This window comes from Zonotrichia albicollis, chromosome 18 (genome assembly GCF_047830755.1).
Source record: "Zonotrichia albicollis isolate bZonAlb1 chromosome 18, bZonAlb1.hap1, whole genome shotgun sequence".
Classification (NCBI taxonomy): domain Eukaryota; kingdom Metazoa; phylum Chordata; class Aves; order Passeriformes; family Passerellidae; genus Zonotrichia; species Zonotrichia albicollis.
The window spans coordinates 12,351,657-12,374,280 of NC_133836.1; the positions used below are offsets into that span (position 1 = coordinate 12,351,657).

At 53.2% G+C, this 22,624-nt stretch overlaps 1 protein-coding gene across 3 annotated transcripts in view; it reads right to left on the bottom strand.

Annotated features, from left to right (window-relative positions):
- Positions 1-8,661: 8,661 nt before the first annotated feature.
- The window catches only part of KSR2 (kinase suppressor of ras 2), a 93,279-nt gene continuing 79,316 nt past the window's right edge, over positions 8,662-22,624 (bottom strand). For 2 of the 3 annotated variants that reach the window (XM_074554318.1, XM_074554320.1), the window contains 4 exons: positions 19,954-20,085; positions 17,131-17,260; positions 15,509-15,642; positions 8,662-13,609 (listed from right to left, as the gene is read on the bottom strand). In XM_074554318.1, coding sequence (XP_074410419.1) covers positions 13,603-13,609; positions 15,509-15,642; positions 17,131-17,260; positions 19,954-20,085 — 403 coding nt within the window. In that variant the 3' untranslated portion in view covers positions 8,662-13,602. Of the gene's footprint in view, positions 13,610-15,504; positions 15,643-17,130; positions 17,261-19,953; positions 20,086-22,624 lie in introns of those variants that run through there. The other variant, XM_074554319.1, reaches the window with a different exon arrangement.

A 22,624-nucleotide genomic window follows, 5' to 3' on the forward strand; every position in this document is an offset into this window, starting at 1 on the left:
CACTGGAGGAAGCCACGGATGGATGGATAGATGATGGATGGATGGATGGATGGATGGATGGATGGATGGATGGATGCCCTACAGCCAGGCAGGAACAGGCAGCTCCCAGCAGGGAAATTGCTGCTTTTGCAGCTTCCCAAACATTTGAAGGCAAACCCTTTGCCTTTCCCACCTTATTCCCATGACAAGAGAAGCAGATCCACAACAATTCCCACCTCCATTTAGGAGCACAGCACAACCTTTCCAGCCATTCATCCCCCAAACTCCCCTCCACAACAGGCACCCAAGAACACTTTATCCCATCCAGCAGCATCCCAAACCCTGGAACACAGATCCAGCCTAGAGGATCGCCCCCAGCCCAAATCCCACTCACCTCTGCACTCAGGAGCTGTTTCCCAGGAAAATGAGTCCCAGGGTGCTCTGTGGGAGGTGTGGGAGCAGCTCTCAGGGCAGGTGTGTTGTATTTAAGGCACGGGGGGTAGAGCAGGGATAATGAGGCAATCAATCCATTTTCCTCCCAGCGCCTCGGGCAGCTCCGCACGGAGCCAAGCCCGGGGGCAGGACCTGGGGAACGGCGCTGGTGCTGTCTGGAGCCATGGAACGAGGAATTCTCAGCGCCAGAGACAGGGAGTTCTCACAGACAGAACCAGGGAAATCACACAGCTAGAATCCTGGAATTCCCACTGCCAAAACCAGGGAAATCACACAGCCAGAACCACAGAATTCACCCGTCCAGAACCATGGAGTTCCCACAGCCAGAACCATAGAATTCACACTGCCAGAACCAAGAAATTCTCTCTGCTAGAACCTGGGAATTCCCACAGCCAAAACCAGGGAATTCCCACAGGCAGAACCAGGGAAATCACACAGCCAGAACCACAGAATCCACCCATCCAGAACCAGGAAGTTCACACTGACAGAACCAAGGAATTTATACAGCCAGAACCAGGGAATTCACTCATCCAGAACCAAGGAATTCACACAGCCAGAACCATGAAATTCCCTCTGCCAGAACCCAGCAATTCCCACTGCCAGAACCAGGGAATTCACACAGCCAAAACTACAGAATTCCCACTCCCAGAGCCAAGGAATTCCTGCTGCCAGAATCAGGGAATTCACTCATCCAGAACCAAGAAATTCCCACTGCCACAACCATGGAATTCCCACAGCCAGAACCACGGACTTCCCACTGCCGGAACCAAGGAATTCACACAGAATTCACACAGCCAGAACCATGGAATTCCTACAGCCAGAACCAAAGAAGTCTCATTGCCAGAACCAGGAAATTTCCACTGCCAGAACCATGGAATTCCCACTGCCAGAACCAGGGAATTTCCGCTGCCAGAACCTTCCCCTTCCTGTTCTCCAGAGCCTCCCTGCACCCTGTGCAGATCCAGGATGTGCAGGCTGCCCATGCAGAGCCATTCCCACCCGGCAGAGCTGAGCTTTAGCTGCTCCCAGAGCCTGGATGTGCTGCTGGAAATGCAGAATGAGCTGGGAAACAGCCAAAGGTCTGGGGTTTGGGGGCTCAGGGGCTGATCCCCTTGTTGGAGGGATAATTCCAGCAGTAATTCCCCCATGGAAGGGGTGAGCAAGGAGCCATCCCCATGGAAGGTGCTGGAATTGGGGATGAATGGAGCAGGCAGCTGGGAATAAGTTAAGGGTGGTTAAATCCCAAAAAAGAGTTTGGCCACGTGGAGGAAGGATCCATCATCACCCATGGGACTTCCAGGACCAAAAATATCTGAAACCCAATCCAGGGATATTAATCCCAACACCCAGGAGCTCGGGGGTGGCTGTCCCCTGGTCACAGAGCAGCACCAGAAGCTCTTGGTGTCACCAGACCCAGAGGATGAGCAGAGTCCCAAGTGCCACTGCAGCCAGCAAACCAACCTCTGGGAAAACCTCTGGAGAAAACCAGGTGTTCCTGGAGTGAAATTTTCCTTCAGGAATCCTGATAGGAGCTGCCAGCCCTACAGCACGGCTGGGGGGAATTTGACAGCACCGGTGCAGAAGGAGCTTGGAAAAAAATGGATTAATTGGGTTCCAGTCCCTCCCTGCAGCATCCCAGCACTCCCAGATTGCAATCCCACATGGAATCATCCTGCTCCAGCTGCCAGCATGGGGATGACTCCTTTCTTACCCCTTCCATAGTGGATTTGCTGCTGGAATTATCCCTCCAACGAGGGGATCAGCCCCTGAGCCCCCAAACCCCAAACCTTTGGCTGTTTCCCAGCTCATTCTGCATTTCCAGCAGCACATCCAGGCTCTGGGAGCAGCCAAAGCTCAGCTCTGCCGGGTGGGAATGGCTCTGCATGGGCAGCCTGCACATCCTGGAACTCCACAGGGTGCAGGGAGGCTCTGGAGAGCAGGAAGGGCAAGGTTCTGACAGTGGAAACTCCCTGGTTCTGGCTGTGGGAATTCCATGGTTCTGGCAGTGGATATTCCCTGGTTCTGGCAGTGGATATTCCTTCATTCTGGCAGTGGAAATTCCTTCATTTTGGCAGTGGGAATAGCTGAGTTCTGACTGTGTGAATTCCCTGGTTCTGGCTCTGGCAATTCCTTGGTTCTGGCTGTGGGAATTTTTTGGTTCTGGCAGCATGAATTCCCTGGTTCTGGCTGTGTGAATTCCCTGGTTCTAGCAGTGGGGATTCCTTGGTTCTAGCAGTGGGGATTCCTTGGTTCTGGCAGTGGCAATTCCATGGTTCTGGCAGTGGCAATTCCTTGGTTCTGGCTCTGTTAATTCCCTGGTTCTGGCTGTGTGAATTCCCTGGTTCTGGCTGTGGGAATTCCATGGTTTTGGCAGTGGGAATTGCTGGGTTCTACCCCATGGCTGTGGGGCTGGAGGAGGGTGGAGCTGAGCTGTCCCCACAGGACCTGGTGGCTGAGGAGGATGGAAGTTCAGGCTGAAGGTTCATCCACCGTGCCTGGCACCTTCCAGGACTCCAGAATGTCTCTCCACCAACTGGAAGTGGGGCCATGGAGCCAGGGGGTCCCACAGAGCACCCCTACCCTGTCCCTAGGATGGGGGCACAGGGATTTCCTCTCCAGATCCTCCTGGGGATGTCTGGGACAGGTCTCCCACACCCTGGTGGGACAATTCCCCTCTGGGACAACTTCTCCCCTCCAGGTGCCCAGGCACAAACCCCAAGTGTGGGATTACTTTCCTACAGCATCACTGACCCTTCCCCACCCCACAGGGACCTCACAGCACCCCCGGGGTCCCCTGATCCCCTCCTGTCACAGACATCTTTTATGAAAAATCCTTTCCTTAGGATTTTTCCTCCTGAGAAGCTGACAGGCCTCAGGAACAAAATGTAAACAATGGTTATCTGCTGCTGTGGAATGCAACAAGTGCATCTGTGATTGGCCCATGTTGGTTGTTTCTAATTAATGGCCAATCACAGTCAGCTGGCTTGGACAGAGCCCAAGCCACAAACCTTTGTTATCATTCCATCCATTTCTATTCTTAGCCAGCCTTCTGATGAAATCCTTTCTTCTATTCTTTTAGTATAGTTTTAATGTAACATATATCATAAAACAATAAATCAGCCTTCTGAAACATGGATCAGATCCTCGTCTCTTCCCCAATCCAAAAACCCCTGTGAACAGTCACACCCTCCCATCCCTAATCCAGGCACGGAAAGCCACCCTGTCCCTCCAAAAAAACCAGGAATAAATAAAATTCTGGGGCACAGGAAAACCCTCAGCCAGTTTCTTTACCTGCTGCTGCCCAGGGCACGGCTCAGCTCTCTGGAGGAGGCTGCAGGTGTCACGTTTAAGGCAAAAAAGCTGGAGATTGGGAATCTCCTCCTTCCCAGATCTGCCAGGAGGAAAGGATCCTGTGCTGGGAGCCCGGCAGGGTCGGCAGTCACAGGGGTCGGGTTTCTGTCCCCAGGGCAGCGTAAAAATAGAGGTGAGGAAAGAGAATCTGCTGAGCAATGGAGCAGCAGCAGCAGTGGGGACTGGGGCAGCGCAGCCCCTTCCCTGGGGAGCTGCTGGAGCCCCCCGGGCACGGAATGAATGAATGAATTGATTAATTAATTAATTAATCCCGGGACTCTGCAAAGCGGGATCAGCTCAGAGCCACAATCCTGTTAAAGGCCGGGTGGCCACCACACGAGTGGCAAATTAACCCCAGCCCTGGGCACTGCTCTGTCCCCCCGGGGCCCGGGCTGTCCCCGAGTGTCCCACAGCCCTTAATGAGCTAATCAAGCCCTAATGAAGAGCTGGAGCTTCAGCCAGGCTGGAACTCCCCCCGGGTGGCTGCAGGGGCTCAGCCCACCCTGACTCCCCCTGAAAATAGCGGCCTGTGGGAATTTACAAAATTAGAGGGTTTTTGGGAAAGTTGTAAAAGGTAGGCTTTAGATATAGGAAAACGGTGAGTAGAGTTAAAGCAGCAGTTATTAGATTGTTTTAACCAAAAGTACGTGTGCTTGTGGTGATTAAATAGAACTACTGTCAATGTGCTTTTGCTTTGTGAGATCAGTTAAGAAGCTTATAAAGCAAGTTATAACATTAAGTTTTTTAGCCTGCTGCCTGAATGTGAGCTGCTGGCATCCTCCCATTGTCATTACCATGTAATGAGACTGATGCTAAAAAATGCACTTTCCACAGCAGCCCTGTCTCCTTCGCCTCGGTAAATAAACCCCCTTGCCAGCCTCAAAGGCCCTGAGCTCCTGGCGGCTCCTGAGAAAGGCCAGAGCAGCCTGGGGAGGAAGCATAAATCAGACTGGGAACAATGGCCCATTGTGGGGCTGTGCCCGGGGAGCACCGGGCAGGGGTGCGGGATCCCGGCCAGCCCGGATTGTCCCCCGTGTCCCCCCCGGCACCTCCTGCGGGTCACCGCTGGTTCTCAGCCCCTGGCTCGGCTCCTCGCCAGCCTTTCCTTGTGCTGCTGCAGGGCAGAGCCCAGCCCTGCCCCGGGTCCCACGGGGAGCAGAGACCTGTGACACCGGCCGCACCTCAGGGCATCGGAGGTGTTAAACTGGGGCTGAATTTGGGGGCAGAATTACACAAATCAAGGCAGATTTGTGTCTCTGACAAGCCCGGTGTGTCCGGAGGGAGGGTGGGTGACCTAAGCAGTGCTGGGACACCACAGGGACACGTTTAGAGCCACCCTCCCTGGTGGGAACTGAGGTGGTTTGCTGTGGTGTGATGTAACAGCCTGTCTCAGTCATGCCGGTTCTTTCCTCAGGTGTGCCAACAACCTCTCCCTTCCCCTCCCTTGCCCCTGCTGACGGCTGTCCATCAATCTTGGCATTCCAGAAGGGCGTTGAGTGATTTGCAGAGTTCAAAAGATGCCTCTGAGGGGCCATTGGGCCATCCAGGTGTCATTTGTCCCTTTGTCCCTCCCCTCCTGTACCTGGTTGGTGGCTCCCTGCCTCTTCCCTGCCCCTCTCCCCGGGGTTAAAGGAGCAGCAACCAAGGGCTCAGGGAGTTCTGTTGGAGCTGGTGCTGCATTCAGAGGCCTGTGGGCCAGAATAAAGCTCTGGATCCAAACCCTCCATCAGAACCGACTCCTTTCCTTCACCATCACCTTAAAGCTTCTCTGCCAGATGTAAAACCGAGCTCCTGCAGGCTTGGATTTGCCTCCAAGCACCCAGCTGCAGCATCCAGCCAGCCAAAAGTGTCTGTGGGGGGAAACACCACACACCCAGCCAGCCAAAAGTGTCTCTGAGGTGAAACCACCACAGCTGCCGCCTCTGGTCAAGCAGCAAAGGCCAGACAAGCCCAGACACCTTCCATCTGGCTATAATGGGATTTAATTCCAAGATATTGGCGCCCAACGTGGGGCAGCTCCATCCCGGGGATGGATCGGTCAGGGAAGAGACCCCTGAGATGGCACCCTCATTTTTGCTGCAATATCCAGCCAGCCAAAGGTGTATCTGAGGTGAAACCACCACACATCCAGCCAGCCAAAAGTGTCTGTGGGGTGAAACACCACACACCCACAGCCCAAAGTGTCTGTGGGGTGAAACACCACACACCCACAGCCCAAAGTGTCTGTGGGGTGAAACACCACACACACATCCAGCCAGCCAAAAGTGTCTCTGGGGTGAAACCACCGCAGCTGCCACCTTTGGTCAAGCAGCAAGAGCCAGATGAGCCCAGGCACCTTCCATCTGGCTATATCGGGATTTAATTTCAATATATTGGCGTCCAACGTGGGGCAGCTCCATCCTGGGGATGGATCGGTCAGGGAAGAGACCCCTGAGGTGGCACCCTCACTTCTGCTTAATTCCAATATATTAGCACGGCAACAGTGGTTTAATATCTCAAGGGACCCCAAAAGTTCAGTACCCCTGTCTGATGTTAGAGCATCCCCATGGTGCCCACACCAAGGGCATCCAAGCAGGAATGACGCCATGGGCTCACCCAGCAGCAGGGACAGAGAGCTGGAGCTGCCGGCCTGCGGTTGAGCTCCTCTGCCACTCCTGGTGTTTATCCTGTGAAATATTAATGGGCTGTGATTCATCCTCAGCAGGGAGGAGGTGACAGCCACGTGTGAGTGTCCCTGTGCCTGTCCCTGCAACACACACACACACACAGATCCCACAGGGATGTGCCCAAAGGCATCCCCCGCACTCCAAAGCCGCTGTTAAAGCTGCTTTGGGGGATATTTTGGACATTTTTCTCAGTTCTGGTGCTGGCATCTCATTACCACAAGCCAGGAGTGAGCTCAGCCTCCCTGCACTGGGCACTGTGGTGCCAACAGCAGCTCTGTTCTGGAGCTGGAGTCACCAGTGCTGTCCAGTTCCACACCAGGGCCAACCAGTTCTACACCAGGGCTGCCCAGTTTCATACCAGTGCCAACCAGTTCCACACCAGAGTTGCCCAATTCCATGCCAGGGCTGCCCAGTTCCACACCAGGGCTGTCCCATTTCACACCAGGCCTGCCCAGTTCCACACCACTGCCAATCAGTTCCACACCAGTCCCAGTCAGTTTTACACCAGGGCTGCCCAGTTTCACACCAGAGCTGCCCAGTTCCAAACCAGTGCCAATCAATTCCACACCAGTGCCAATCAATTCCACACCAGTGCCAGCCAGTTCCACACCATTTCCAGCCCATCCCACACCAGTGCCAATCAATTCCACACCAGTGCCAACCAGTTCTACACCAGGGCTGCCCAGTTTCATACCAGTGCCAACCAGTTCCACACCAGAGTTGCCCAATTCCATGCCAGGGCTGCCCAGTTCCACACCAGGGCTGTCCCATTTCACACCAGGCCTGCCCAGTTCCACACCACTGCCAATCAGTTCCACACCAGTCCCAGCCAGTTCCACACCAGGGCTGCCCAGTTTCACACCAGAGCTGCCCAGTTCCAAACCAGTGCCAATCAATTCCACACCAGTGCCAATCAATTCCACACCAGTGCCAGCCAGTTCCACACCATTTCCAGCCCATCCCACACCAGTGCCAATCAATTCCACACCAGTGCCAACCAGTTCCACACCAGGGCTGCCCAGTTCCAAACCAGTGCCAACCAGTTCCGCACCAGTGCCAGCCAGTTCCACATCAGGGCTGCTCAGTTCCACACCAGTGGCAACCAGTTCCACACCAGTGCCAGCCAGTTCCACACCATTTCCAGCCCATCCCACACCAGTGCCAATCAATTCCACACCAGTGCCAACCAGTTCCACACCAGGGCTGCCCAGTTCCAAACCAGTGCCAACCAGTTCCGCACCAGTGCCAGCCAGTTCCACATCAGGGCTGCTCAGTTCCACACCAGTGGCAACCAGTTCCACACCAGTGCCAGCCAGTTCCACACCATTTCCAGCCCATCCCACACCAGTGCCAATCAATTCCACACCAGTGCCAACCAGTTCCACACCAGGGCTGCCCAGTTCCAAACCAGTGCCAACCAGTTCCTCTCCAGACTGATGGCAGCCCTCCATCTTCACCACCCTGTTCCTTGCACATCCAAGAGATGGTGACACCACCACGGTGAGCCCAGTGAAGGAGGCATCGGTGGTGCCTCTTTAGCCCCAAATCCCCCCATTACTCCAGCTGGGAGAATCCATCCGAGCAGCCCCTTCCCCTCAAACCCCCCTGGCTGGCCCCGTCCCCGCTTGGGCTCAGCCTGCTTTAATTGGCTCCAGCTCCTGCAGGCTTTGAAAGATGAAAAGCCCTCGACGGGAGAAGTGTGGAGCGCTCATGGTTTATTAATGGCCAGCCATCATTATTTTACCTTTCAAGTGCTCGGGCAGTGGCGAGGAGGGAAGGAGAGAGGGGGGGGAACCGTGTGAACTTGCCGTGATTTTCTGCTCCATCCCCTGGGTGCCCCCATGAGCCGCTTTTCCCGAGGGTTTGCGTGGCAGATGGATGATGGTGGCATCCCGGGAAAACAGCGTGGGAGAGGCAAACAAAGGGAGCAGCAGATGCCAGGAGCCTCCAGTGCTCCATCACCGGGCTCAGCCACCCCAGCCCCTCTGCTGAGCACAGCTGGGTGGAAATTTATCTGCGAACCCAATCCCCGTGTTTGCTGTGCTGCTGCAGCTCCCATCCTCGGAATTATAATCCCCAAAGGGCTGGGATGGGAAGGAAAAAGGGATTTGGCAGCTCTGGACCACGCTGAGATGCTCCCAAACCTCTGATGGACTCATCCCGACCCCACCATGGAGAGGACACGGAGCAGCACAAGGTTTTTTCAAATGTGTTTTGGTTTTTTTTTAGTTTTTTGGTCTTTTTTTTTTTTCTTTTTATTGGCATAAATAATTCATACACTGTCACCTCACCAAACACTGCACAAGAAACCACGGGAACAAATGGCTATCCAGGTCTGCAGGTCCCAGAGATTCGCACCCAGCCAGACAGCGGAAATTAGAAATTACTTTCTTCAAGTGTAGAAAACGTTAGAAATGTTCCTGTACAAATTTACAGCGGGGAGAATCCATCGTGCCTTTCTCAGAAATTCCTTTTTTTTTTTTTGGTTTTTTTTAGTTTTTCTCAGTAGTTTGTGGGGGTGATTTATATTTTTATTTCTCACCAGCTTCTTTTTTTCCGGAGGTGTTTTTTTTTTTTTTGCAACGACGACAACAAAATATATATATATATATATTTATATTTATATATATATTTATAAAAAGAAAAAAAAGGGGGTGGAGAGAGGAAAAGGGGAACTGAAAATCAGCTCATTCTGCAAACTACCACGGAGAAAACGAAGCAGGCCAGCGAGTTCAGTTGGAAACTGTACAAGATTGAGGTCTGTATATATCTATATACATACATATAGAGATATGTATATATATCCATATATACCTTATGTACAAGGCAATGAAATATGGGAATTTACAGGGACCTGAAATTAAAGGCAGCGCTTGCAGCTGACCAAGCTTCCCCCCCAAAGAGTTTCTGTTGGCAACAAAAATAGATAAATTCAAACAAATTCCTAGAAAGTCAAATAAATTTAAATAAATTCATAGAAATTCGATGAAATTCAAATAATTTAAAATAAATAAAGGATGAAGAAAGGAGGAAGGGCTTGACTCAGGGCACTTGGGGGGCAGAGAGGGGCTCAGCACAGAGCCCTTCTCCGAGTTCCAGGCACCAGCTCTTCCATAGAATCCTAAATTCACACAAAGAGGGGTTGGGCTGGGTGTTGGGAGGGGATTTCTCCTGGTGAGGGCAGGCACAGGTGCCCAGAGCACCCTGGCAGTGCCCAAGGCCAGGGGCTTGGAGCAGCCTGGGGTGTGGAAATGCCCCTGTCCATGAGGTTTGAGTTCCCTTCCAACCCAAACCATTCCATAATTCCGTGCTCTGGGAAAGGCTGAGCAGCTCCTCCACATCCCAGACATTCATTTGTGCCTCCATCCATCCCAAATCTGCACCATCCCAGCTCCTGCCACGGCCAAGGATTGGATAAAAGTCATGGGGACCAAACTCTGAGCTCGTCATTCCCAGAAATCGCCCGGTCAGGGCTCAGCGAGGATTTGGGAATTCGTGGGGAAAAGGGGAATAGAAGGAAAAACCAGAGCAGGGAATATCCTTCAGCAGCCAAAGGAGCACACAGAGCTTTGGGGCCACCTCTGGGAGAGTCCACACAGCCCAGCCCTAAAAGCGGGGCTGGAAAAATGCTGGAAAAATCCTCAGGCAGCAGCAAAGTCAGGGAGATCTGGGAAGAGAGGGGAGGTGATGGGAGGATGGAGCTGCAGGGCTGGGCCAGGAGAGCATCCCTGGGCTGTGAGAGCATCCCTGGGCTGTGAGAGCATCCCTGGGGCTGGGGGAGGCCCTGCAATCTCAAAGGCAGCTGAGCCCAGCTAAGCCCAGCCCGGCTGGAAACAGCCCTGGCTTGGGATGGACCCTCTCATCCTTCAGAGCTCCCATTAAAAACTATTGTGGAGAGCTTCTCCTGCATTCCCTCCCTGCTGAAGTGCTGGATATTTATAAACTGGGCCAAAGGAAAAAAAATATAAATATCCTTCACAAAGGCAGAGTCAGAAAAACCCCAACCTACAACAGCAGCAATAAGATTTGTTGGTTTGGTGGGTGGGGTTTTGTTTGAATAATGAAGACTTTAAAATTAAGAAGGAATGATGGGAATAATGTGGCAGCCTGGACAACTGGAATGGAAGGGAAGGAGCTGCTCCTCCGAGCTCCTTTGGGATAAATTCAGGACAATTGATGCCATTGTGCTGTGCCTGTGGCTGAGACACCACAGCGAGGGGAGAGGGGAGGAAGAGGCTGCAGAGCAGGGAGAGGTTGGCTGTAGGAATATTTAGTTTCTTTTCATTTCTTCCTGATATCTAGTTTTTTCCAGATGCCCAAAATTCAGCGGAGAAGGGTGTGGCCAAAGGGGAATGAGACAGGACGAGGGGAATGGCTTGAAAGTGAAAGAGGGCAGAGTTAAATGGGATATTGGGATGGAATTGTTCCCTGGGAAGGTGGGGAGGGGCTGGGATGGAATTCCCAGAGCAGCTGTGGCTGCCCCTGGATCCCTGGCAGTGTCCCAGGCCAGGCTGGATGGGGATTGCAGCACCTGGGACAGTGGGAGGTGTCCCTGCCATGGCAGGGGTGGGATGGGATGGGATTTGAGGTCCTTCCCACCCAACCATTCCATGGTTCTGTGGCCGAGGCTGCAGCCCAGGGAGGCCCTGACACCCAGCACCCCTCAGTTCACTGTTCCCTCCACTCCTGGCCATAAAATCCATCAGGAATCTGCCAGCAGCTGTGAGACCCCACAGAGGACACCAAGGTGAGGATCTGGGACACGAGGAGCAAACCCACAATGACCCCAAGAGAGACCTCATCCCTTCCAACACACAACATCCATCACCCCAGTGATGGGCACCATTCTGGTGTCACCTTCCTCCTCCTCCTTCAACACCTTCCCCTGCCTCCTGCTCCCCTGGGAATCCAAACCTGCTCAGAACCCAAACCCACAGAGCCAGCAGGACCCTGCTCCCTCTGGATGGGGTTTGGGGATGGTGACACCTCCCTGTACCCAAAACTTCTGGAGAGGGGATTTTGTGTCTCCCCCAGAGGATGGAAGCAGCACAGGTGAAGGCATTGGTGAGAGCTCAGAGAGACCCCGAGGTTTTAGTGCAAGGTTGGTGGCACAGGTGCAGAGGGACACCTGGGGGGACAGGGACACCTGAGAGGGGCAGGGACAGCTGGGGAGAGCAGGGACAGCCCAGGCCATGGGTGCTGCAGGCTGGGCTGGGGTGAAAGGCAGGGAAGAGCTGGGATGAGAAGCTGGGATGAGCCCTGACTCAGGAACCCCTGATTTGCTGCTGGAGCAGGGAGCAATTAACCCAAATGAGGGCTCAACCCCTAAAGTCATCTTGCCCCATCCCAGCTCCCTGTGCTCTGTCCCATCCCAAAAACATCACCAGGAGACTCCTTCAGATCCTTTCAGGGCTGGATCCACCCCTCCCTGCTCCTGCCCACCCTGGAATTCTCACACGTGCACGCATGGGGATTTTAATACCCCCACAATTAAACTCCCATCTCATCCCAGCTGCAATTAAGTTACTAATGTTCATTTACTTATGCTAAAGCACTCCCAGCACCAGCGAGGAGGAGCTGGAGCAGCAGCCAGACAAAGCAGGGCTGGCTGGGTTTGCAAAGCCTCGTCACGGCTCCAAATTAAAGCGAACTGAGACTACAATTGAATTATCTGGGATGGTTCCTGTCAAGCAATTATGCTGCATGAGAGCCTGGGAATGCAATTTGCTCTCATCTGACAGCTCATCCGAGGGGCTGGAGGGCCCATCCAAGCTGGGGGAGGAGAGGGAAACACCAGCACGTGGAATTCAGGTGGAAACAGCAGCTCCCAGGGAGAATTTTTGGGGAAACTCTGGGATTTGGCTGATGGGAGATGAGGGAAATGGTCCTGGGTGGCTGAGATAGCCCAGAGTGGGGCAGGGAGCTGCTCTGTACAACCAGAGCCTGCCTGCATTCCCAGCTGCAGGAATGAGCCACAGGAGAGGGGATGGATCCCAATCCCAGCTGATGCCCAGCCCAGAGTGTCACAGACATCTTCTATGGAAAATCCTTTCCTTAGGATTTTTCCTCCTGAGAAGCTGAGAGGCCTCAGGAACAAAATGTAAACAAAGATTATCTGCTGCTGTGGAATGCAACAGGTGCATCTGTGATTGGTCTCATGTGGTTGTTTATAATTAATGGCCAATCACAGTGAGCTGGCTCAGACTCTCTGTCTGAGACAGAAGCTTTTGTTATTCATTCTTTGCTATTCTATTCTTAGCCAGCCTTCTGATGAAACCTTTTCTTCTATTCTTTTAGTACAGTTTTAATGTAATATATATCATAAAACAATAAATCAGCCTTCTGAAGCATGGAGTCAGATCCTCATCTCTTCCCCAGTCTGAAAACCCCTGTGAACACCGTCTCACCAGAGCAACCCCAAACCTGGGATTTGGGGAATGAGGAGCAAAGGCAGGAGCAGGGCAGGGATGGAGAGGGAGGGGGCAGGGCCGGCTGATGAATTAACGGGATAAATTAACGGGAATGAGGAGACAGATAAATTACCGGGAACGCGGAGCCGTGTCCCGCTGGCAGGGAGACCCGCGGGGGGACACGTAAGAGGGAGAGAAGCCACTTGTGAAAGGTCAGCGCTGCCCACGGAGGGGCTGCGGGGGCAGCGGGACAGATGCATTTCCCCGCGGGGAGCAGCTAATGGCAGTGGCACTCCCTGGCCCCGCAGGATCCGGGCACAAACTCATGAATCAGCGACATTCCCCCTTTTTTCATGACAAAACCGCAAAGAAATAAATAAAGGGAATTAAAGAAACCCGCAGAGAGCCGAGAACGAGCCCTCCCCAGCCGAGCATCGTCGTGAGCGCTGGATGGGGATCAGAGCCCTGGGGGGACAAACTGAAGTCATTGTCCTGTGGTCGGGGTTCTGTCCCCAGAGCCACCGGCTGCGCACGGAGAGCCGCCCGCTGTCCCCATCCCACCGCAGCCGGGGCTGCTCCGGCTCCCGGAGGATTCCCAGGATGCAGAAACGCCCCGGGAGAAGATCCCGGTCCCGGTCCCGGCTCGCTGTCGGCCCCGCTGCTCCTCCGTAGCGCAGGGTGGGAAGCGGAGAGGAAGAGGAGACCCGCTGGGGGAGGAAGGCACCGTCCCACAACTCCTCCCGTCACAGCCTGGAGGGGACACAAGGAGCAGAGTCAGCCCTGGGGAACCTGGGGCTTTGCGGGGAAGATATTTGGGAAAAATCCCTCCTGGAAGAGCTTTGCCACGGAGCTGATCCCAAAACCACCGGGAGAAACCCTCGTTAGGAAAATTAATCCACAAACACCAGAGGGTGTTTATGTGTTTATGTCCAAAAAGGAGACAGAGGAGTCCTTTCTGGCTTTATTCCAATAAAGGGAGAGGCCATGGGGCATTCCCCTGGGATCTCTCCAATTTTTTTTCCCTTTTTATCTCAATTTCCCGGCTGCATTTCCCTTCTCTCTTTCCCCATTTCTAAGGTACTTGAGAGGTTCAGACTTTCCAGAACACCTGATACCAAAGACTCCCCCTAAGGTATAACCCTCCCTTTAAATTTTTAATTCTTATGGAAATTAGGGCTTTTTCTTCCCCATTGTTTCTTTCATCTCACAACGTCTAATTTCGTTTCTCAGCAAACCTTAAGTTTATTTCTAAAGGCAAATCTCTTTTTCCGTTCGTCAATCAGCGGAATCCTTCCCATTGTTTCTTTTATCTCCCAGAGCTGGTTTTATCTACCAGCAGACACAGAGTATGTTTGGAAAGACAATTCCGCCATTCCTCTCACCCTGAACTCCTGCACCTCCCTGCCCTCCCTGCCTGGCTCCTGGAGCATCATCCAGAGGGGAAAGGGCTCCTTGGGTACCACTCCCATCCCTGTGCATCCAGGAGCATCATCCAGAGGGGAAAGGGCTCCTTGGGTACCACTCCCATCCCTGTGCATCCAGGATCCCTCGGGTTTGTGCTCCAATCCCTTGGATGCAGGGATGGGGTACCACAGCCAGCTCATGCTTGTGCACAGCCAGGATTCCTGGACCTAACAGGACCTAACAGGAACCTTCCAGGACCTAACAGGAACGACAGCCAGAGCCGAGTCGCTGTGGAAGGAATCAGCTGCCGTGCAAAGCCGAGCTGGAACATCCTGATTAGCAAAAGATTGGGCCGGTAATTAACGGGGAGCTGCGGGGCAGCCCCAGCCCGGGGCGGGCAGAGCGTGGCTCAGCGACTGGAAAAAACATTCCCAAAGCCAGCGGAGCGATTCCGCAGCTGCCTGGGGGCCCGGCATCCTCCGGAGCCGCCCTGGTGCCTGCTTGGAGCGTGGCTTGGGAATTAACTCCGCTCCTGATTAACATCTCCCGTTCCGGGCGCCTTGGGGGCCACCTGGCCGCGGGCTTTGCGCTGCTCCCGGCAGCCCCAAGGGACAGGGAGTGGCACTGGGGACATTCCAGACACTCTTGGAGCCGCCCAGAGAAGGAAGAAATGCAGTTTGTTATCAGCAGCAGGGGAAATGGGCATCTCCCACACTCGGTAAGGAGACAAAGAGTGGTCCCTGACCCCCTAAAATGTCCTCACTTCTCTCCCTGAGCTGACATCTCCTCCCCTTCATCCATCCTCCATCCCCCTGACATCCTCCATCCCCTCTATCCATCCACAAAGATCAGTCCCTGAACCCCTAAAATGTCCTCAGCTGTCTCCCTGAGCTGACATCTCCTCCCCTCCATCCATTCCCATTCCCAGCCTCTGGGGATGCACGCTGGGAGCAGGAAAAATCCCTCCCGTGAACGCCACCCCCGCATGGGAGAGATTTCGGTTCTGTTTGTCACAACATGACAAATTCCGGGGAGGAAAATGAGTTTCTAAGTGATTGCTCTGCGTTTTGCCTGCTGTTCCCAACAGGGCAGACTCCAAAATCCCAACTGGGGACCCTCTGATGCCGTTTCCTGGAGCACAGGGATGTGACTAAGCCAAAGCAGCGGAACAAAGCAGGATTTTGCCATGGGAGAAGAAGGGATCAGTCCATGGAATCTGGGAATAGGGCAGGGATGGGGACTTACTCAGCCGACTTCCAGAAGTGCCCCGGGTGGGAAAGGCGGCGGTTGCGCTTTGGCAGTTTCTCCAGCATGTCCATGAGCTTGGTGAAGGTGGGCCTCTCCTCCTGCTCGTAGGCCCAGCAGAACAGCAGGATGTCCTGGAGCCACAGGGAGAGAGTGTCAGGAAACCCAGCCAGGCCTTCTCCCAGCAGGAATTGAGCCAGGCCCAGTCCCACCACAACCGTCACCCCCAAAGGAGCCCGTCTCCATCCGCACATCCTTGGGAACAGCTGGATTGGAGGGGATGTGTCCATCCCATGAGGATCCCATCTCCATCAGCACACCCTTGGCAAGGCTGGGATGGAGGGAATGTTTCCATCCCATGAGGAGTCATTTCCATCACTAGATTCTTAGAAAGAGAGGAGGATGGAGGAGACATATCCATCCCATGAGGAGCCATTTCCATTACTGGATTCTCAGGAAGGACTGGGATGGAGGAGACAAATTCATCCTATGAGGACCCATCTCCATCACTACATCCTTGCAAAGGGCTGGGATGAAGGAGATGAGTCCATCTCATGAGGATCCATCTCCATCAGCACATCCTTAGGAAGGGCTGGGATGGAAGGGATGTGTCTATCCCATGAGGATCCCATTTCCATCAATGAATTCTCATGAAGGGTTGGGATGGAAGAGATGTGTCCATCCCATGAGGAGCCATCTTCCCCACTGGATTTTTGGGAAAGGCTGGGATACAGGGGATGTGCCCAGCCTGTGAGGAGCCATCTCCATCACCACATCCTTGGGAAGGGCTGGGATGGAGGAAACATATCCATCCCATGAAGATCCCATTTCCAACACTGAATTCTCACGAAGGGCTGGGATGGAGGGGATGGAGATGAATCCATCCCATGAGGATCTGTCTCCATTACTGGGTTCTTGTTAAGGATTGGGATGGGGAGGATGTGTCCATCCCATGAGCACCCATCTTCACCACTGGATTTTTGGGAAAGGCTGGGATGCAGGGGATGTGCCCAGCCCATGAGGAGCCATCTTTATCACTGGATCCTTGTGAAGGGTTGAGATGAGGAAATGTTTCCATCCCATAAGGAGCCATTTCCATCACTGAATGCTCATGAAGGACTGGGATGGAAGGGATATGTCCATCCCATGAAGAGCCATCTCCATCACCAGATTCCTTGGGAAGGGATGGGATGGAGGGAACATATCCATCCCATGAGGATCTGTCTGCCTTACTGGGTTCTTGTTAAGGATTGGGTTGGACCATCTCCATCATTGGGTTCTTGGGAAGGGCCGGGATGGAAGGGATGTCTCCATGCCATGAGGATCCCATTGCCATCACCAGATTCTTGGGAAAGGCTGGGATGGAGGGAATGTGTCCAACCCATGAGACCCCCATTTGCATCCCCACATCCCCACAAAAGGCTGGGATGAAGGGGGGGTGTCCATCCCATGAGCACCCATCTCCATCCCCTCATCCTTGGGAAGGGCTGGAGCAAAGGGAACGTTTGAGCTGAGCTCAGCAGCAGGACCAAGCCTGGCTGGGTGAGATCAGCAGATCCAGAGGGTTTTCCAAGGGCCCCACCAGCCATGTCCCAGTCCATGCACACCCCCACGGCACCTACCGAGATCTCCTTGCCCATCCCGATCTGGCTGAGGTTGGGCTTCATCCCTCTCCCCACCTGCCAGATGATCGCCTCCGCTGGCTGCGTCTTGAAGGGCCATTCCCGGGCGTGCAGCTCGTACCAGATGGTGCTGTTGGGAGACACTGGGGATCAGAGATGGAGCAGCCAGCAGGGACTCAGGATGGGGTGTGACAGTGCTCACAGGGGTCTCAGGATGAGGGAAGAGATGAGGATCTGACTCCATGTTTCAGAAGGCTTGATTTATTGTTTTATGATATATATTATATTAAAACTATACTAAAAGAATAGAAGAAAGGATTTCATCAGAAGGCTGGCTAAGAATAGAAAAAGAAAGAATGATAACAAAAGCTTCTGTCTCAGAGAGTCTGAGCCAGCTGACTGTGATTGGCCATTAATTAGAAACAACCAACATAGACCAATCAAAGATCTACTTGTTGCATTCCACAGCAGCAAATAATCATTGTTTACATTTTGTTCCTGAGGCCTTTCAGCTTCTCAGGAAGAAAAAATCCTAAAGAAAAGATTTTTCATAAAAAATGCCTGTGACAATGGGGAGGTGTCCAGGCACTGCACCCACATCCAGCCTCTCTCCCTGCTCCAGAACCATCCAGGAGATGCTTCATCCCAGAGGTGCTCCTCGATACAGAGGTGTCACCTCTCCCATTTTCCTGGAGCGAGCCCTGATTCCCACCAGGGGAGATCCCAGCTAGTGGGAAGGAGGACAGAGGCTGATGGAGGCCCAGGCAGAGCCATCAAGTGGGATTGTCCCACCTGGATGCAGCAGCTGAAGAGAGGATGATGGGGATGCAGCTGCCCCTCCAGCAGAATTCCGCGAAGGGATGAGCTTAAGAATTCACTTTCACTCCACCTTTTCCCTTTTTCTCCTCCAAAAAGCTCTCCAAGCTCCAAAAGCCCGTGCCATGACCCATCCCAGGTGTCCTCACCAGGTGATGGCCACGTGAAGCCCGGGCCATCTGCTCCCGCTCTCATTGCTAAGCCAAGCCCTCTTTTCCGTGAGGAATCCCAGATCCAAGGGAATATCCCAAAACCAGGGCATCACCGGTGGGCACCCCTGTGGTTTTCCGCCCCCGCTGCTGCCTGGAAGTTTTGCATCATCATTTTCTGGCACCCGGAGCCTGGATGAGCCTGGATTCCCACAATGCCAGCCCCATTGTCCAAGGCAGATTCCCTGGACCTGCTTTTCCCTCCCTCGTGACCACTAAAAGGATCAAAACCCAGGGTTAAAATGACACCAGGGTGGAAAAAATCTATCTGATATATGAAAGACTCCTCCCGGTTAGGGAAGCTCCCTGATTTTGGGAATTGGAATTCTAATTTTGCGCAGTTTGGCTGGAAATCTCAAAAAAAGTGAATATGGGAGAATGATGTGGGTGCAGAGGAAGGGGGGGCTTGGGCACAGGACAAAATCCTCAGGGGGGAGCATCCAAGAACCCTCAGATTGGATTTAACACATCCAAGGCGTTAATTCAGTTTCTCGTTGGGAGATTTGTCATCTTTAAAAGATTTTTTCCTCTTGCTGTCCCTGATACCCAAATCCCTGGAGGGAAGCGACCCCTCAGGATCATCCCTGAGCCACCCAGGCTTGATGGAGGGCAGCAGAAACAAGAAAGAGGGAAAACGTGGGGAAACCTTTTCATCTTTTCAGGAAACTCACGCTTTCCATTTTTCCCACAACTGAGGGAAAAAAAGGGAAAATTACGTCTCCCCACCCACTCTCACTTAGTTGGATACGATCCTTTAATTACCTCTTTATTTCTGTGCTGAAGTTGTACCTCAGGGAGGGCACAAAATAAAAGAGCCAGACCCTTCCAGCTGTAATTACTGCGGGTTTGATGGGAATATTGCCTCGGATAACGGGCCCACGCTCCCTAATCCCACAGCCTTCGAGGTATCCGTGAGAAAATTAATCCTCTGGGTAAAGAGGAAAGAGTTTGGGAAAGGTTTAGCGGGGTGGAATTGGGCTCGTGCCCTCAGGGAGGTTTGTGGGCAGAAAAAGGGCAGGAGGAATGAGCTGGTTTGCTGAGGAAAACTTAGGAATTCTCATTTTTCTTGCCTTTTGGCAACTGCTCGTAGAGCTGGTGCCACCACCAGCCCTCTGCAGTGGCTGGAGGGGGACATTGGGGTGTCCAGGGGCTCCAGAGCTGTGTCCCCAACCTTTGGCATCCCATCCATCATCATCCAAGCACCTTCTCATCAGTTACCACCCCAGGAGGGTGCAGGGGAGATGAATCCAGGCTGGCATTCCCAGGGTGTTCTGGATCCCATTCCCTGGAGCCATCATGACCATGGCCAAAACAGGAAGATTTGGTCATTTAGAGAGAATTGAGGCGTCCAGGGGCTCCAGAGCTGTGTCCCCAACCTTTGACATCTCCATCATCCATCATCCAAGCACCTTCTCATTGGCACCTGCCCCAGGAAGGTGCAGGGGAGAGATGATGCCAGGCTGGCATTCCCAGGATACTCTGGATCCCATTGCCCAGCACCATTTTCGTGCAAAACAGGAGGATTTGGTAATTTAGAGAGAATTGGGCTCTCCAGGCTGGCATCCTCAGGATATTCTGGTTCCCATTACTCAGAGCCAGCCTGGTCTAAAACAGGGAGATCTGGTGATTTAGGGATGCTTCCACTCAGAATTTCTCGAAGCTGGAAGGTTCATCCAGCCCAGCGATGGGAATTCCATCCCTTGGATTTGGGACAAACCAAGAGCATCCTCATCCCCTCCTGAGCCCAGAGCAGCTCCCACCTGCCCTAACCAGGCCAGATCCCTGTCCCAGGACTCACCCCAGTGCAAAGACATCCGAGTGCTTGGAGAAGGGCAGCTTGTCCTCCTCGGTGTCGGGCGAGAGCTGCCGGATGATCTCGGGGGCCAGGTGGCACAGCCAGCCGTTCTGGATGCGCAGCTTGTTCTCCCTCCTGTGGGACACGGAGCCGTGGGGACACTGGGGCACAGCATCTCCACAGACCCAGCTGCCCACCCTCCTCACAGGGATTTCAACCTGGTTCTACCCACATCAAAGTCAGGGTTTAACCCTGCTCTGAGAAATGTCCCTGCCAGGCAGCAGGACAAAATTGGATGGTGGTTCCTGCTGGGACATGGAGCTGGAGCCGTGGGTACCCTGGAGCACAGCACCACCACAGACCCAGCTGTCCACCCTCCTCACAGGGACTTAAGCCTGGTTTTATCCACACCATCATTGCAAAGTCAGGTTTTAACCCTGCTCTGAGAAATGTCCCTGCCAGGCAGCAGGACAAAACTGGATGGTGTTTCCTGCCAGAACATGGAGCTGGATGGGTGTGGGTACCCCAGGGCACTACACCACCACATCCCCAGCTTCCCACCTTTTTCCCAAGGTTTTTAAGCCTGGTTTTCCCACATCATCTTTGCAAACTCAGGTATTAACCCTGCTCTGAGAAATGTCCCTGCCCAGGCAGCGGGACAATACTGGATCACAGAATGGTGTTTTAGGGGAACTTTGGCTCTCCCAGGCTGGGGATGTAGGGTCTGCTGGGGCTCCTGCTGTGCCCTTTGCACCAAAACCCCTTAAAGGATCCAGGGGTGTCCTGGTTTGAAAAGGAAGTGAGTTTTTTGGGAGTTTGGCGGTCAAAAAGTGGGGATGAATTCCCCCAGAGGCCTCACCGTGGTTGGAGCAGGAATTTGGACTGGGCACCACAAAGAGCCTCTTCTGAGCAAACCATCCTAAAGTAACAGCCTAAAGAATTGGTGTTTTCAGGTATTTGGCCCCAAAACAGCCCCTCCAAGTCCAAGCCTCCAATGGTACCTCCCAAGGAACCAGCCTGGCTTTATAACAACCCCTCATTTCACCTTATCTGTCTGTCTTTCCTCCACCTCCCCAGGCTCTCTCTGCTTGGGATAAATCCATTGGAATCCTTTGGCCAACGGCTGAGGATGACATTGGTGACTCCTCCATCCTTTACATCCTCCAGCAGGCACCTGGGATACACTGCTGGCTTCAAAATCCCTGGATCACCAGGGGTGGTGACACCTGAGGCTGCATCATGGTGTGTCTGAGCCCAGGTTCAGCAGCAGGAGGGAACAAACCTGTCCCACGTCACCTTGGGCTGGCTCCTGCCAGGAATTTCTCCCTGGAACCCTCCCAAAGATGGGGATGAACAGGGTTAAGGGATGGCTGTGGGGTCATTGTCCTCCTGAATGTCAGCCTGGGGCCAAAATCCCATGGGAAACCATCCAGGGATGGGGTTCCACCTCAAAGCTGGCTCATGATCCCAAAGTGGCACAATCCAGATCCTCCTGCCTGCAAAGCCATCCCCATTCCCAGTCACAGGTCTGGCTGTGACCAGAGGGACTCCTTCCCTAGGGAGGGACACTGTTACTCCAGGAAAATGCTGATGAAGCCTCCTTGTCCCCCTTGGGGTGTCCATAGGTCCTCTCCACCCCCCTTATTCCCTCTGGAGTGTCCATGGCTCCTCTCCACCCTCCTTGTCCCCACTGAGCCCAAGGACATTTAAATAAAGGAGGAATAAATCTGATTTCAGCAGGGTGAAAGTCCAAGTCCCCAAGTCACCAAATCTCTGCAGGAAGTGGTTTAACCCCAGCGAAATCAGCTGAAGAAATGTCACCATCCTTAACCTGACCTCCAAAAATTAGCTTCCTTCCCAACAGATGTTTTCCAAGCCTCTAAGGACCCAAAATTGGGATTTATCTCCTGTCTTCATCTGAGAGACACCAAAACCAGCAAAAACCCACCCTGAAAAGGGGAATTTTTGCAGACACTTCCTGTTCCAAAATTCATGGTGGCTGTGGATCCCTGCTCCCCTCTCAGCTCTCCTCCAGCAGAAAACATCTGCTGCCAGCAGCCCAGGGCACAAATTTTCCCATTTTCTCCATTTTTCCAGCAAAACTCTGCTCATTTCTCTCCAGCCTTGCTTTCCTGGCCATCTCCTGGATTTTGACCCCACAAGGGACATCCCAATCTTGGGCAGAGGCGACCACACATCGGCCACCTCCTCAGAAACCCCATTCCCCCATTTCTCATCCCATCTCTGGAGCATCCCTGACCTTCACAGCAAAGATTCCTGCCAAAGTTTGGGCTGTTTTGCCCAAATCCTCCTTCCCTGCTGGAATGAGCTGTCCCTTCCTCCTGGCAGCCCCTGAATCCCAAACCCCCCACCCAGCTGCCAAACCAGAGGCAAATCCCACTCTGGACCAGGAGATCCTGATTTCCTGCCTTTCCAAAGTTTTTGGCCAAGTTTGTGCTGAAATCTGTTGATATTCGTCCAGGCAGAGTGGAAAATCTGGGAGTGTGGGATGGAGAGAGGCGGCCACTGCCATTTCCTTTAATCCTTTGAAATAATCACTGGGAAATTGGGGAAAAATCCATCATTTCCAAAGTGCTTTTTATCTCCTGAGTATCTTTGCCATTGAGATGGAAGGACCAGGAGAAAACTGCCCAAGCTTGGGCCGTGCTGTTCC